General features: G+C 38.2%; 1 protein-coding gene across 2 annotated transcripts in view; it reads left to right on the top strand.

The window, feature by feature from the left end:
- The window catches only part of EDIL3 (EGF like and discoidin domains 3), a 411,746-nt gene extending 399,284 nt beyond the window's left edge, over nucleotides 1-12,462 (top strand). For both annotated transcript variants that reach the window (XM_024734369.1, XM_024734368.1), the window contains one exon: nucleotides 12,313-12,462. In XM_024734369.1, coding sequence (XP_024590137.1) covers nucleotides 12,313-12,462 — 150 coding nt within the window. The remainder of the gene's footprint in view (nucleotides 1-12,312) is intronic.
- The last annotated feature ends 1,077 nt before the right edge of the window (nucleotides 12,463-13,539 follow it).

The following is a 13,539-nucleotide window of genomic DNA, read 5'->3' as shown; positions in this document are numbered from 1 at the left end:
ATCTACAGCAAAGGTATGCTTTATTTTTTGAGCCATTGGTATAATAACTAGGTACTATGTCCAAGCAAATACCACACTTTAATAGAACCACAGTTAAACCAGAGGGTATCCAATGGAATGAAATCAAGATAAGCCTGAAAATCACCTAACTTGTGGACTTTCTTAAGGAGCCGTGAATGATTAGCCTAAAGCGTTGAATTTGAGTTTGAAAGGTTTGTGTTATTGTTAAATATGTCAGTGGTGTTTTTCTTTTGATAGCTAGACTTCTATGCTTGTTGAGAATAAAGCTCTAGATTGATAGATGGACGTTAGAAAGAGGCATATTTCAGCCTAATAAGAAGGCAGAATTTCAAAGTGTCTAAATACATACCTGCTTTGTTATACTGAGGCTTGCCACAGATAAGCTAAAAGTTCCATGTCAGAAATGTTAGAGAGGGAAGTTGGCACTAGCAGATCTATGCCTTCTTTTCCAAGTCTCAGATTCTTCCATTGTATGGACAGAATTCCATAAAAAGTGTTTCACAGATGAGAGCTAGAAAAGACTTTTTTTTCGAACTTCTTTATATGCACTCTGGATGAAAGGACAAATAATTGAAATTATATACGCTAAGTAAAGAATTCTTAACTTTTGCACCCCCTCCCAGTACACACACACATGTTGCCCTAGGGAAATGGGTTTTTATCTCTGTCCTTTCTCTGTTAAGGACCTCAGGTCTGTGTACAGGTATACTCAATAAAGCCAGTGCTATGTTTGACACCATTAACAATGCAAATGCAAGTAATAGAGGAAACTTGAGATAGCTTGATTCAACCCTTTTATTTCCACAATATCTGGAATCCCAAATATGGTTCTAGTCTCTACATATCAGAAGAGAAATAATGAAATCTAGAAGGGGACAACCAGAAGGCCACAGGGGTAAAGCGATGTCACCTGAGACCTTGCTAAAATAATGACCTGTTAGCCTTGAAGAGCTCAGGGAGACTATAAAAAAATGCTTAAAACCACTTGGCTATTTGGATGATGTGAACATAAAATCCAAAAGGTTAGAACAATGTGAATCTCTTTAAAATTTTTAATGAGGGGTTTCCCTGGTGGCATGGTGGTTAAGAATCCGCCTGCCAATTCAGGGGACACGGGTTCGAGCCCTGGTCCAGAAAGATTCCACATGCCACGGAGCAACAAAGCCTGTGTGCCACAACTACTGAGCCTGTACTCTAGAGCCTGCAAGCCACAACTACTGAGCCCACGTGCCTAGAGCCCGTACTCCGCAACAAGAGAAACCACCGCAATGAGAAGCCCGTGCACCACAATGAATAGTAACCCCTTCTCGCCACAACTAGAGAAAGCCCGCATGCAGCAACAAAGACCCAATGCAGCCAAAAATAAATAAATTTAATTAATTAAATTTTTAGAAAATTTTAATGAGTTAAATTTAAGACAAATATTAGAAAGAAGTACATCTTTACAAACCTGATGACTTAGTAAATAAGTAGTATGTGCAAGAAATCCCCGAAGGATTTCTCAGTACTTGTGAAAGGCAGAGTCATAGCACATGACTGCTAAAAGAATGGGGGATGTGCCCCAGCCCACTGACTGAGTCATGGAGGATAACCTTGACTTCCTCCGTGATGCTTGGGAGCTTGCTACTGATGATGGCTACTCTGGCCTGAACAGACCATTGTCCCTACCAAAGAATGACGAGCTTCATCTTACAAAAAATATTGCTTCTAGCAACGTTTAATTGTTTTATTTTATCTGATAGTCTCTCTGTGTTGAGATCTGAATCCTCACTACAATCTGATTTGAATTTTATCTAGTATCACAGGAGAGTTGACATAAGAAAACCAAATCCAAGATCTCAATCACATTGAAGCAGTTTCATTATTCTCTCTTTTCTCCTGGTTTGTAACTATAGAAGCCTCTCCAAAGTACCTTGAGTTACTTTTTGTCCAGGTCCCATGTGTTGGGAAAAACCTGAGAGACTCCTAAGCATATCATGTTTGAGTATCTCAGCAAACTTGTTACCAGCTAATTAGCAAAGCCTCCTCCTAAAACTGAAATTTATGCATACTTTTTTTTAATTGAAATATAGTTGAGTTATAATGTTGTGTTAGTTTCTGGTGTACAGCAAAGTGATTCAGTCATACATATATAAAACTTCACTACAATCTGATTTGAATTTTATCTAGTATCACAGGAGAGTTGACATAAGAAAACCAAATCCAAGATCTCAATCACATTGAAGCAGTTTCATTATTCTCTCTTTTCTCCTGGTTTGTAACTATAGAAGCCTCTCCAAAGTACCTTGAGTTACTTTTTGTCCAGGTCCCATGTGTTGGGAAAAACCTGAGAGACTCCTAAGCATATCATGTTTGAGTATCTCAGCAAACTTGTTACCAGCTAATTAGCAAAGCCTCCTCCTAAAACTGAAATTTATGCATACTTTTTTTTAATTGAAATATAGTTGAGTTATAATGTTGTGTTAGTTTCTGGTGTACAGCAAAGTGATTCAGTCATACATATATATAAAACTTCTTTTCAGATTCTTTTCCCTTATAGATTATTACAAGATATTGAGTATAGTTTCTTCTGCTATATGGTAGGTCCCTATTTTATATATAGTAGTATGTATATGTTAATACAAAATGCCTAATTTATCCCTCTTCCCCCCTCCTTTCCCTTTTGGTAACCATAAGTTTGTTTCCTATGTCTGTGAGTCTGTTTCTGTTTTGTAAATAAGTTCATTTATATCTTTTTTTTTAGATTCTGCATATAAGCGATATCATATGATATTTGTCTTTCTCTGACTTACTTCTCTTAGTATGATAATCACCAGGTCCATCCATGTTGATGCAAATGGCATTATTTCATTCTTTTTATGGCTGAGTACTATTCCATTGTATACATATACCACATCTTCTTTATCCATTCCTCTGTCAGTGGACATTTAGGTTGCTTCCATGTCTTGGCTATTGTAAACAGGGGTATACTCTTTCTAAAAACTCCCCAACTCTTTCTCAGGTTCACTGTTTTCCCTTCTATATGGAGATTTAATATTCTCCATCAGTCTTTTCAGACTTTGAATTCAATCTAGGTGCTTAAATCTCTAAAATGTGTATGTGAAAGCACTTTTCCAGAATTTTTATAGATTTTATATAAAGTTAACTAAAAATACTGAGTTTGCATTCCTTTGCCAGGTAAAGCATTGAAATAGCATACTTTAGCAGGATCTTCCTAGTGTTGAAGACAAGAAACAGCACATGTGCCACATGTTTGCACAGCAAGCACAAGATGTCATGCTAGAATTTGCAAATGTGTGCCTTGTGTTCTCTGCTGTATCATCACTGAGAGACCTCCAAAAATGAAAGTATAGTTTTAGTACTTTTAGAGCCTAGTTTGGTTGATTCCAATACAGATTTAGGCTGTTCTTCTATGGGTATTTTTGGTTTTTTAATTATCCTGTTTTATGAAACTTCATTTAATTTTTTTAATGAGCACTCAAATATCTATAACTTTCACACATTAAATCAGAAATGTCATAGCTGTATGTAGTTTCAGAGCTGCTGTTCTTTCCCTCTGTGTATTCTCCATTATGTGTAAAGAGATAGGTATAACTAATAATTCAACTACTGCTTTGGGGATTGATAGTTCCGTATTGAAACTTGTGCTGAAGACCAGTGATTTAAAAGAAAATTATTTCTTCCTGTATTTCCTTCCCCACAAGTGGTAAAACACTATATTTTGACCTGTTGCAGATTTGCAATGAAAGTTAATGAATTTAAACTCTATTATGCCAAACAGATACATTAAGTTCTCTAGCTGGGCTATGAAATTGGATTTTAGATTCTCTATTAAGTTGTTAACACCAGTCTCAGTGAAGCATTTGAACCCATACGTCAGAGAGATTGTGTGGAAACCATACAATGTACTCTCTTATTTTCTGCTGTTGCAATGACATCTCTCAAGATTTTTGGTGAGTGTTTGCATGGTATATCCTATACATGTGAGCTTTTGCTAACAGAGACATTGTTATTTACTAACACATTTCAGTCCAAAACTAGTTCCTTTTTGGTCAGTGCAAGCCAGAACATTGCTGACGGTAAAATTCGTATTAAAAGAACATAGATTCAGTTATGCCAGGATGATGAATTCTAGACTTGGCACAATTAAGTATTCCCTTCTTCAAATATTTATTCAGAAACAGCCTTTGAGATATATTTTGTGTCAAGTTGAAAAATTATTCCCCCACAAGATGGGGATGGCACTTTGCATTCACCCTCAATGGCTTATAATCTTTCCATGGAACCAGCAGAAAGATTACCTCATCTTGTCTGTTGTGTCTATTAATGTGTCATACTGTCTTACTCTCTAGAGCTTTAGAGAGAATATCTTTATTTTTGTCTTTCCAGGGGACATTTTGTGATCATGTGAGACTGAACCAACTGAAGAAGGCCATTTTTAAAACATTCCCCTTAATTTCAGAATGTTCAATGATATGGGTTAAATATTCTGTCATGAGACAATGGAGTTTCTTTTCTTTTTTCCCCCTTTGGGGAATTTAATTTTCGGGTTTCTCTTTGACTATGTAGGCATGTTTCGATCTCAAGCAAGCTAAAAATTATCTTCCAATTGTAAGATGCCTCATAAAGTTAAAAGGGAAAACTTTGAAGAAATTTTCACTATACTAGTTGAACAAAGAAAAAATATAAATATAAAACAGAATGAATAATGTTTAGAATCTATAGGCTAAAAATGGTAAAATGTTCAAGTTTAAATATTATAAATACATTAATTTCTCTCAAAGTAATTTAAAATTTAATGCCATTCCTATCAGGATCCCAGTGTTCTGGTTTTGTTTCTTTTTTTTTTCTTCCTTTTTACCATACCTTATATGCTTACATTTACTAGCTTCAGTTTTTTAATTTTATATTGGAGTGTACAATGTTGTGTTAGTTTCAGGTGTACAGCAAAGTGATTTAGTTACACATATACATGTATTTATTCTTCTTCAAGTTCTTTTCCCATTTAGGTTATTACAGAATAATGAGCAAAGTTTCCAGTGCTATACAGTAGGTCCTTGTTGATTATCTATTTAAAATAAAGCCATGTGTATATGTCAATCCCAAACTCCCAATTTATCCTTTCCCCGTGGAACTTACCATAAGTAAGTTCATTCTCTAAGTCTGTGAGTCTGTGTGTTGTAAATAAGTTCATTTGTAACATTTTATTTTAGATTCCATATATAAGTAATATCATATGATATTTGTCTTTCTCTGTCTGCCTTACTTCACTTACTATGATAATCTCCAGATCCATCTACGTTGCTGCAAATGGCATTATTTCATTCTTTTCCATAGCTAAGTAATATTCCATTGTATATATGTACCACAACTTCTTGTTCCATTCCTTGTCAATGGACATTGAGGTTGCTTCCATGTTGTGGTGATTGTAAACAGTGCTGCAGTGAATATGTATGTATCCTTTCAAACCACGGTTTTCTCTGGATATAAGCCCAGGAGTGAGATTGCTGGATCACGTGGTAGCTCTATTTTTAGTTTTTCTAAGGATCCTCCATACTGTTCTCTGTAGTGGCTGTGACAGTTTACATTCCCACCAGCAGTGTAGGAGGGTTCCCTTTTCTCCACACCCTCTCCAGCATTTATTGTTTGCAGACATTTTGACGATGGCCATTCTGACTGGTGTGAGGTGATATCTCATTGTAGATTTGATTGGCATTTCTCTAATAATCAGTGACGTTGAGCATCTTTTCATGTGCCTCTTGGTCACCTGTATGCCTTCTTTGGAGAAATGTCTGTTTAAGCCTTCTGCCCATTTTTTGAATAGGTTGTTTGTTGTTGTTGTTGTTTTTACATATTTATTGGAGTATAATTGCTTTACAATGCTGTGTTAGTTTCTGCTTTATAACAAAGTGAATCAGTTATACATATGTTCCCATATCTCTTCCCTCTTGCGTCTCCCTCCCTCCCCCGCTCCCTATCCCACCCCTCTAGGTGGTCATAAAGCACCTAGCTGATCTCCCTGTGCTATGCGGCTGCTAAAAAAAAAAAGGACGGATAGAACCCTGGGACAAATGGTGAAAGCAAAGCTATACAGACAGAATCTCACAGAAAAGCATACACATACACACTCACAAAAAGAGGAAAAGGGGAAAATATAATAAATCTTGCTCTCAAAGTCCACCTCCTCAATTTGGGATGATTCGTTATCTATTCAGGTATTCCACAGATGCAGGGTACATCAAGTTGATTGTGCAGATTTAATCCGCTGCTCCTGAGGCTGCTGGGAGAGATTTCCCTTTCCCTTCTTTGTTTGCACAGCTCCCAGGGCTCAGCTTTGGATTTGGCCCTACCTTTGTATGTAGGTCACTGGAGGGTGTCTGTTCTTCGCTCAGACAGGACGGGGTTAAAGGAGCCGCTGATTTGGGGGCTCTGGCTCACTCAGGCCTGGGGTAGGGAGGGGCACGATGCAGGGCAAGCCTGCAGTGGCAGAGGCCAGTGGGACATTGCATCAGCCTGAGGCATGCCGTGCGTTCTCTCTGGGAAGTTGTCCCTAGATTCCGGGACCCTGGCAGTGGCGGGCTGCACAGGCTTCCCAGAAGGGAGGTGTGGAGAGTGACCTGTGCTGGCACATAGGCTTCTTGGTGGTGGCAGTAGCAGCCTTAGCATCTCATGCCCATCTCTGGGGTCCATGCTTTTAGCCACGGCTCGCGCCCGTCTCTGGAGCTCCTTTAAGTAGCACTCTTAATCCCCTCTCCTTGCACACCAGGAAACAAAAGAGGTAAGAAAAAGTCTCTTGCCTCTTCGGCAGGTCTACACTTTTCCCTGGACTCCCTCCCGGCTAGCCACGGTGCACTAACCCCCTGCAGGCTGTGTTCACGCTGCCATGCCTCTCCCTGCTGTCCCACTCACGCCCGCCCTGGCGGGTGATCAGACAAGCCTCTCGGGCTGGTGAGTGCTGGTCAGCACTGATCCTCTGTGCAGGAATCTCTCCGCTTTGCCCTCCGCACCCTTGTTGCTGCGCTCTCCTCCTCAGCTCTGAAGCTTCCCCCCTCCACCACACGCAGTCTCTGCCTGCAAAGGGGCTTCCTTGTGTGTGGAAACCTTTCCTCCTTCACAGCTCCCTCCCACTGGTGCAGGTTCCATCCCGATTCTTTTGTCTCTGTTTATTCTTTTTTTCTTTTGCCCTACCCAGGTACGTGGGGACTTTCTTGCCTTTTGGGAGGTCTGAGGTCTTCTGCCAGCGTTCAGTAGGTGTTCTGCAGGAGTTGTTCCACATGTAGATGTATTTCTGATGTATCTGTGGGGAGGAAGGTGATCTCTGCATCTTACTCTTCCACCATCTTCCGATTGTTTTTTTGACATGAGCTCTTTGTAAATTTTGGAGATTAATCCCTTTTCTGTCACAGCATTTGCAAATATTTTTTCCCATTCCATGGGTTGTATTTTCATTCTGTTTATGGTTTCCTTTGCTGCGCAAAAGCTTTTAAGATGAATTAGGTCCCAGTTGTTTATTTTTGTTTTTATTTTCATTATGCTAGGAGATGGATTAAAAAAGACACTGCTGTGATTTATGTCAAAGAGTGTTCTGCCTAGGTTCTCCCCTAAGAGTACTATAGTATCCAGTCTTACATTTAGGTCCTTAATCCATTTTGAGTTTATTTTTATGCGTGGTGTTAAAGAATGTTCTAATTTCATTTTTTTACTTGTAGCTGTCCATTTATCCCAGCACCATTTATTGAAGAGACTGTCTTTTCTCCACTGCACTGTATATTCTTGCCTACTTTGTCGTAGATTAATTGACCGTAGGTGCATGGGTTTATTTCTGGGCTTTCTATTCTATTCCATTGATTTATATTTCTGTTTTTTATGCCAGTACCATATTGCTTTGATGACTGTACCTTTGTAGTATAGTCTGAAGTTAAGGAGCCTCATTCCTCCAGCTCTGTTTTTCTTTCTCAAAATTGCTTTGCCTATTCAGCGTCTTTTATGTTTCCATACATATTTTTAAATTTTTTGTTCTAGTTCTGTGAAAAATACCATTAGGAATTTGATAGGGATTGCAGTGAATCTACAGATTGCCTTGGGTAGTGTAGTCATATTCACAATATTGATTCTTCCAATCCTAGAACATGGTATATCTTTCCATCTGTTTCTGTCATCTTCTGTTTCTTTCATCAGCATCTTATTCTTTTTGGAATACAGGTCTCTTGCCTCCTTAGGTAGGTTTACTCCTAGGTATTTTATTCTTTTTGAAGCAATAGTAAATGGTATGATTTCCTTAATTCTTGTTTCTGATCTTTCATTGTTAGTGTACAGAAATACAACCGATTTCTGTGTATTAATTTTGTATCCTGTAACTTTACCAAATTTAACCTCCAGGTGTTCGTGTTTTTTTCCTGTAATTGATTTCTAATCTCATAGCTTTGTAGTTGGAGAAGATGCTTGATATGATTTCAATTATCTTAAATTTACCAACGCTTTATTTGTTTCTCAGTATGTGATCTGTCCTGGAGAATGTTCCATGTACATTTGAGAAGAAAGTGTATTCTGCTTTCAGATGGAATGTCCTAAAATTAAGTCTATCTGTTCTAATGTGTCACTTAAGGCTTCTGTTTCCTTATTGATTTTCTATCTATCTGGATGATCTGTCCATTGATGAAAGTGGGGTGTTAAATCTCCTTTTATAGATTTTACCATTTGCCTTATATATTGAGGTGCTCCTATGTTTGGGGCACATGTATTTACAATTATTATATCTTGGATTGATATCTTCTTCTTGGATTGATTCCTTGATCATTATGTAGTGTCCTTCTTTGTCGCTTGTAACAGTCTTTATTTTAAAGTCTATTTTGTCTGATACGAGTATTGCTGCTCCATCTTTCGTTTGATTGCCATTTGCATGGAGTACCTTTTTCCATCTCCTGTCAGTCTGTATGTGTCCCTAGATCTGAAGTGGGTCTCTTTTAGACAGCATATATATGGGTCTTGCTTTTGTATCCATTCAGCCAGTCTATGTCTTTCAGTTGGAGCATTTGATCTGTTTATGCTTAAGGTAATTATTGATATGTATGTTCTTACTGCCATTTGGTCAATTGTTATAGATTTCTTTTTGTAGGTCTTTTTTCTTCCCTTCCTCGCTTGTTCTCTTCCTTTGTCATCTGATGACTGACTTTAGTGTTATGTTTAGATTCATTTTTCTTTTGTGTGTGTGTACCTATTTTCAGTTTGCAGTGACCATGAGGTTTTGATAAAGGCAGTCTGTATATAAACAAACAAGATTGTTTTAAGTTGCTGGTCTTTTAATTTAAAGTACATTTCCAGTATCCTGCATTTGTACTCTCCTCATGATTGCTGGCTTTGATATCATATTTGTGTGTGGATGATTTCCTACTTCTACTGTATGTTTGCCTTTACCTCTGAGCTTTTCCATTTATAATTTTCTCATTTGTAGTTGTGGCCTTTTCTTTTCCACCTAGAGAAGTTCCTTTAGCATTTGTTGCAAAGCTGGTCTAGTGGTGCTAAAAAATCTTAGCTTTGCTTGTCTGTAAAGCTTTTGACTTCTCTGTTGAACCTGAATGAGAGCCCTGCTGGTTAGAGTGTTCTTGGTTGTAGGTTCTTCCCTTTCCTCACTTTATATATATAGTGCCACTCCCTTCTAGCTTGTAGAGTTTTTGCTGAGAGATCAGCTGATTACCTTATGAGAACTCTCTTGTGTTATCTGTTGCTTTTCCCTTGTTGCTTTCATTATTTTTTTCTTTGTCTTTAATTTTTGTCAATTTGATTACTATGTGTCTTGGTGTGTTCCTCCTTAGGTGTAGCCTGCCTGGGACTCTCTGTGCTTCCTGGACTTGGGTGACTATTTCCTTTCCCATGTCAGGGAATTTTTCAGCTATTATCTCTTCAAATATTTTCTCAGGTCCTTTCTCTCTCTCTTCTCCTTCTGGGACCCTTATAATGTGATTGTTGGTGTGTTTATGTTGTCCCAGAGGTCTCTCAGGCTGTTTCATTTCTTTTCATTCTTTTTTCTTTATTCTGTTCTGCAGCAGTGATTTCCACCATTCTGTCTATCAGCTCACTTAGCCATTCTTCTGCTTCAGTTATTCTGCTATTGATTCCTTCTAGTATATTCTTCATTTCAGTTATTCTATTATTCATCTCTGTTTGCAGTTATTCTATTATTCATCTCTGTTTGTTTCTAGGTCTTTGTTAAACATTTCTTGCATCTTTTTTATCTGTACCTCCATTCTTTTTCCAAGATCTTGGATCATCTTTACTATCATTTCTCTGAATTCGTTTTTGGGTAGATTGCCTATCTGCACTTCACTTAGTTGTTCTTCTGGGGTTTTATCTTGTTCCTTCATCTGGGACATATCCCTCTGTCATCTCATTTTGTCTAATTTTCTTTGATTGCATTTTCCATTCTGCAGCCTGCAAGGTTGTAATTCTTCTTGCTTCTGCTCTCTGCTCCCTGGTCGATGAGGCTGACTAAGAGGCTTGTGCAGGCTTCCTGGTGTGAGGGACTGGATCCTGACCACTGGTGGGTGGGCAGGGCTGTGCTCAGGAATACTTTAAGCAAACTGTCTGCTGATGGGTGGAGCTGTGTTTCCACCCTGGTGGTTGTTTGGCCTGAGGAGACCCAGCACTGGAGCCTACAGGCTGTTGGGTAAGGCTAGGTGTGAGGAGGAAATGGCAGCCTCCAGGAGGGCTCACACAATGAGTACTCATTAGAGCTGCCACTGCCAGTGTCTTTGTCCTGGCAGTGAGCCACAGTCGCCCTCTGCCTCCACAGGAGACTCTCCAATACTAGCAGGTAGGTCTGGCCCAGTCTCTTTGGAGGTCACTCCTTTCTCCCCTGAGTCCTTGTGTGCACGAGACCTTGTGTGCATCCTCCAAGAGTGGAGTTTCTGTTTCTCCCAGTCCTGTGGAATTCCTGCAGTCAAATCCTGCTGGCCTTCAAAACCAGATTCTCATAGGCTCCTCCTCACATTGTGGCTTCTTCTTTGTCTTTGGATGTAGAATATCCATTTTGGTAGGTTCCAGCAGGTTTTTTGTCAGTTGTTGTTTGGTTAGCTGTGATTTTGGTGTTTTCATAAGAAGAGGTGAGCTCACATCCTTCTACTCTGCCATCTTGTCTCCATCCTTATTAACTTCAATTTTTGTCAAATGTATGCTGATAGCTTCTCCCCATGTTTTCTGGTGGTCTCTGGTAGGTCCTTGGATGATGATTCTTTGAAGGAGGGGAGATGGTGTACCTTTTAGTCTGGGTCTAGGTGCAGTCCAAGTGCTCACAGCAAAAGTAAGCACATATGAAAAACTCAGTCATTCAGACCACGCGCCACTACTCCACACTGTACCAACTGCCGATTTTGTTTTATTTTTTTCTAAAGCAAGCACTTCTCAAAGTTTACTGTAAAAGCCTCTTGGGAGAAAAATGCACATAAACACCTCAAAAAAGCATTGAAACAAAAGAAGTATGAAGTCATGGGATGCCAACATGTCAGAATATTATAGGTCACAATGGTCACAAGAGTACTGTATGGATCCAGGATTTGAGTATTGTATGGATCCAGGAATTAATAGACAAGGCAAGAAAAAAGTAGTTACTAGCATTGATTGTGGCTGTCTCTCTTGATAATGGGTTAATTTTGTTCTCTATGTGAGAAGTAAGCCAAAGACATTGTGATAGAGACCATTATGCTCCTCTCCATTTCCCAGCCTCCTTTGCAGTTAGGCTGAGGTCATATAATTAGTTAAGGTCAATGAGATGTATCCAGAAATGATTTAAGCTGCTTCCATACCTGTTTTTTTCAAACATCCTGTGTTTGAAAAAAATCTAACAGCTTTCTCTCTCGTTGCCCCTTGTGAATGTGGATGCCACGTTTTTCAGATAATGGTGGTAATTTGCAACAGCCTGGATCTCTGAATCACTCCTTTGAAGAGACAACCTTCAGCAAGCTAACCAACAGCAGCCTGTGACAGAAGCAAAAAATAAATATCTGTTGCATTAAAAAAAAAAAAACCTGACCTTTTAAAAAAAAAACCATAAAAATGATCTATGTATTCCTGCCTCAGACAGTTGAAATACATTTTCAACTTATTTAAGTCTTTAAACATTCATTGGCTAGTCAATTTAAAAATGATCATTACAAAGAAGCTGCATTATGTCTCGAAAAATATAACATGATTAGTTATCAGATCTCATGTATGAGAAAAATGATCCAAACAAGAAAATAATAAAAATAATTCCCCAAAAAAAGGCCATATGATTGATAGTCTGTTCGTCTTTACTAGGTTTTCCAGGGCAATTTTGACAATGATACCCACAGAAAAAACGTCATCGACCCTCCCATCTATGCACGGCACATAAGGATCCTTCCTTGGTCCTGGTATGGGAGGATCACGCTGCGGTCTGAGCTGCTGGGCTGCACAGAGGAGGAGTGAGGAGATCCCACAGCCCACAACCCTCCTCTCTATTTCCCTAAAAGTATCTCCACGGAATGAACTCTGCAAAGTCTATCGGAAACTGAATGGAATTTTTCATGAAAAAGTGATCAAATTACGGTAGGCCATTAACTGTCTTCTTAAGGAGGTCTAAGCCTGCCTTTTCAAAGGTTTAATTTGATTTTTATCATTTAAATTTCTTAAGCAACATCACATTAGCTGTGAATTACTTTTCGCATTGTTTTCTGACTTCTTCATACTGGTTGAAATATATTAGGCAAAGAAAGTAGCACTCTTGATAGCAAGGGTAAAAAAATCTCAGTTATCAAATAAAAGCAAGAGTTGTTAGAGCTTTCATAATCAATACTCAACTTATTCTTATAAAAAGAATACTGCAATGTTAGCAATAAGTTTCTTTTCCCTTCTGTAATGAATCTATATTATCCTAATTATTTCCCTGTGCCTGACAAACACTGTCAGAGTTTATAACCAAAATTTGAAGAAGAATCTGTAACACGCAATACTAACTGAAATTATAATTCTCATCTTACTTCTAATCAGAGATTATGTGATCTTTCTCTTAGTGCTATTTTATATATTGCCTGAATAAGTCCACACTTTTCCCAATTGACTTTTGTCCTATTACTTGCCTAAAAGAAGTATCATGTTTGTGTGTGTGTATATATACACGCACATATATATACACATATATATGAAACATGATTATCAGTAGATTGAGCATATTTAGTATCAGTAGATTGAATCTGCAATTCTCTTGTTTTTGAAGGAAGCTATAACTATGTAATCTCCAAATATTTCCTTTATAAAGACCTCAATACTACCATTTTGCAAAATTAACAACAAAATCACATTATGTTTCTTTAAGACAAAATTTAAATCTTTGTTTTGATGGTATTTCCATAGCCTTATCTTTACTTTAAAATAATAGAAAAATTATTTGTCTACTTTTTTTTTAGCAAATATTGACATAGTGCTGCATAACTTGGCCAAGCATATTCATCATTTCTTTGTTCATCTCTGCACTTCCTGTGAAACTAGAATTTTATTGAGGTTTGA

The sequence above is a fragment of the Neophocaena asiaeorientalis genome, unplaced genomic scaffold (assembly GCF_003031525.2).
Source record: "Neophocaena asiaeorientalis asiaeorientalis breed wild unplaced genomic scaffold, Neophocaena_asiaeorientalis_V1.1 scaffold184, whole genome shotgun sequence".
Lineage (NCBI taxonomy): Eukaryota > Metazoa > Chordata > Mammalia > Artiodactyla > Phocoenidae > Neophocaena > Neophocaena asiaeorientalis.
This window is presented reverse-complemented; position numbering and strand designations above follow the sequence as displayed.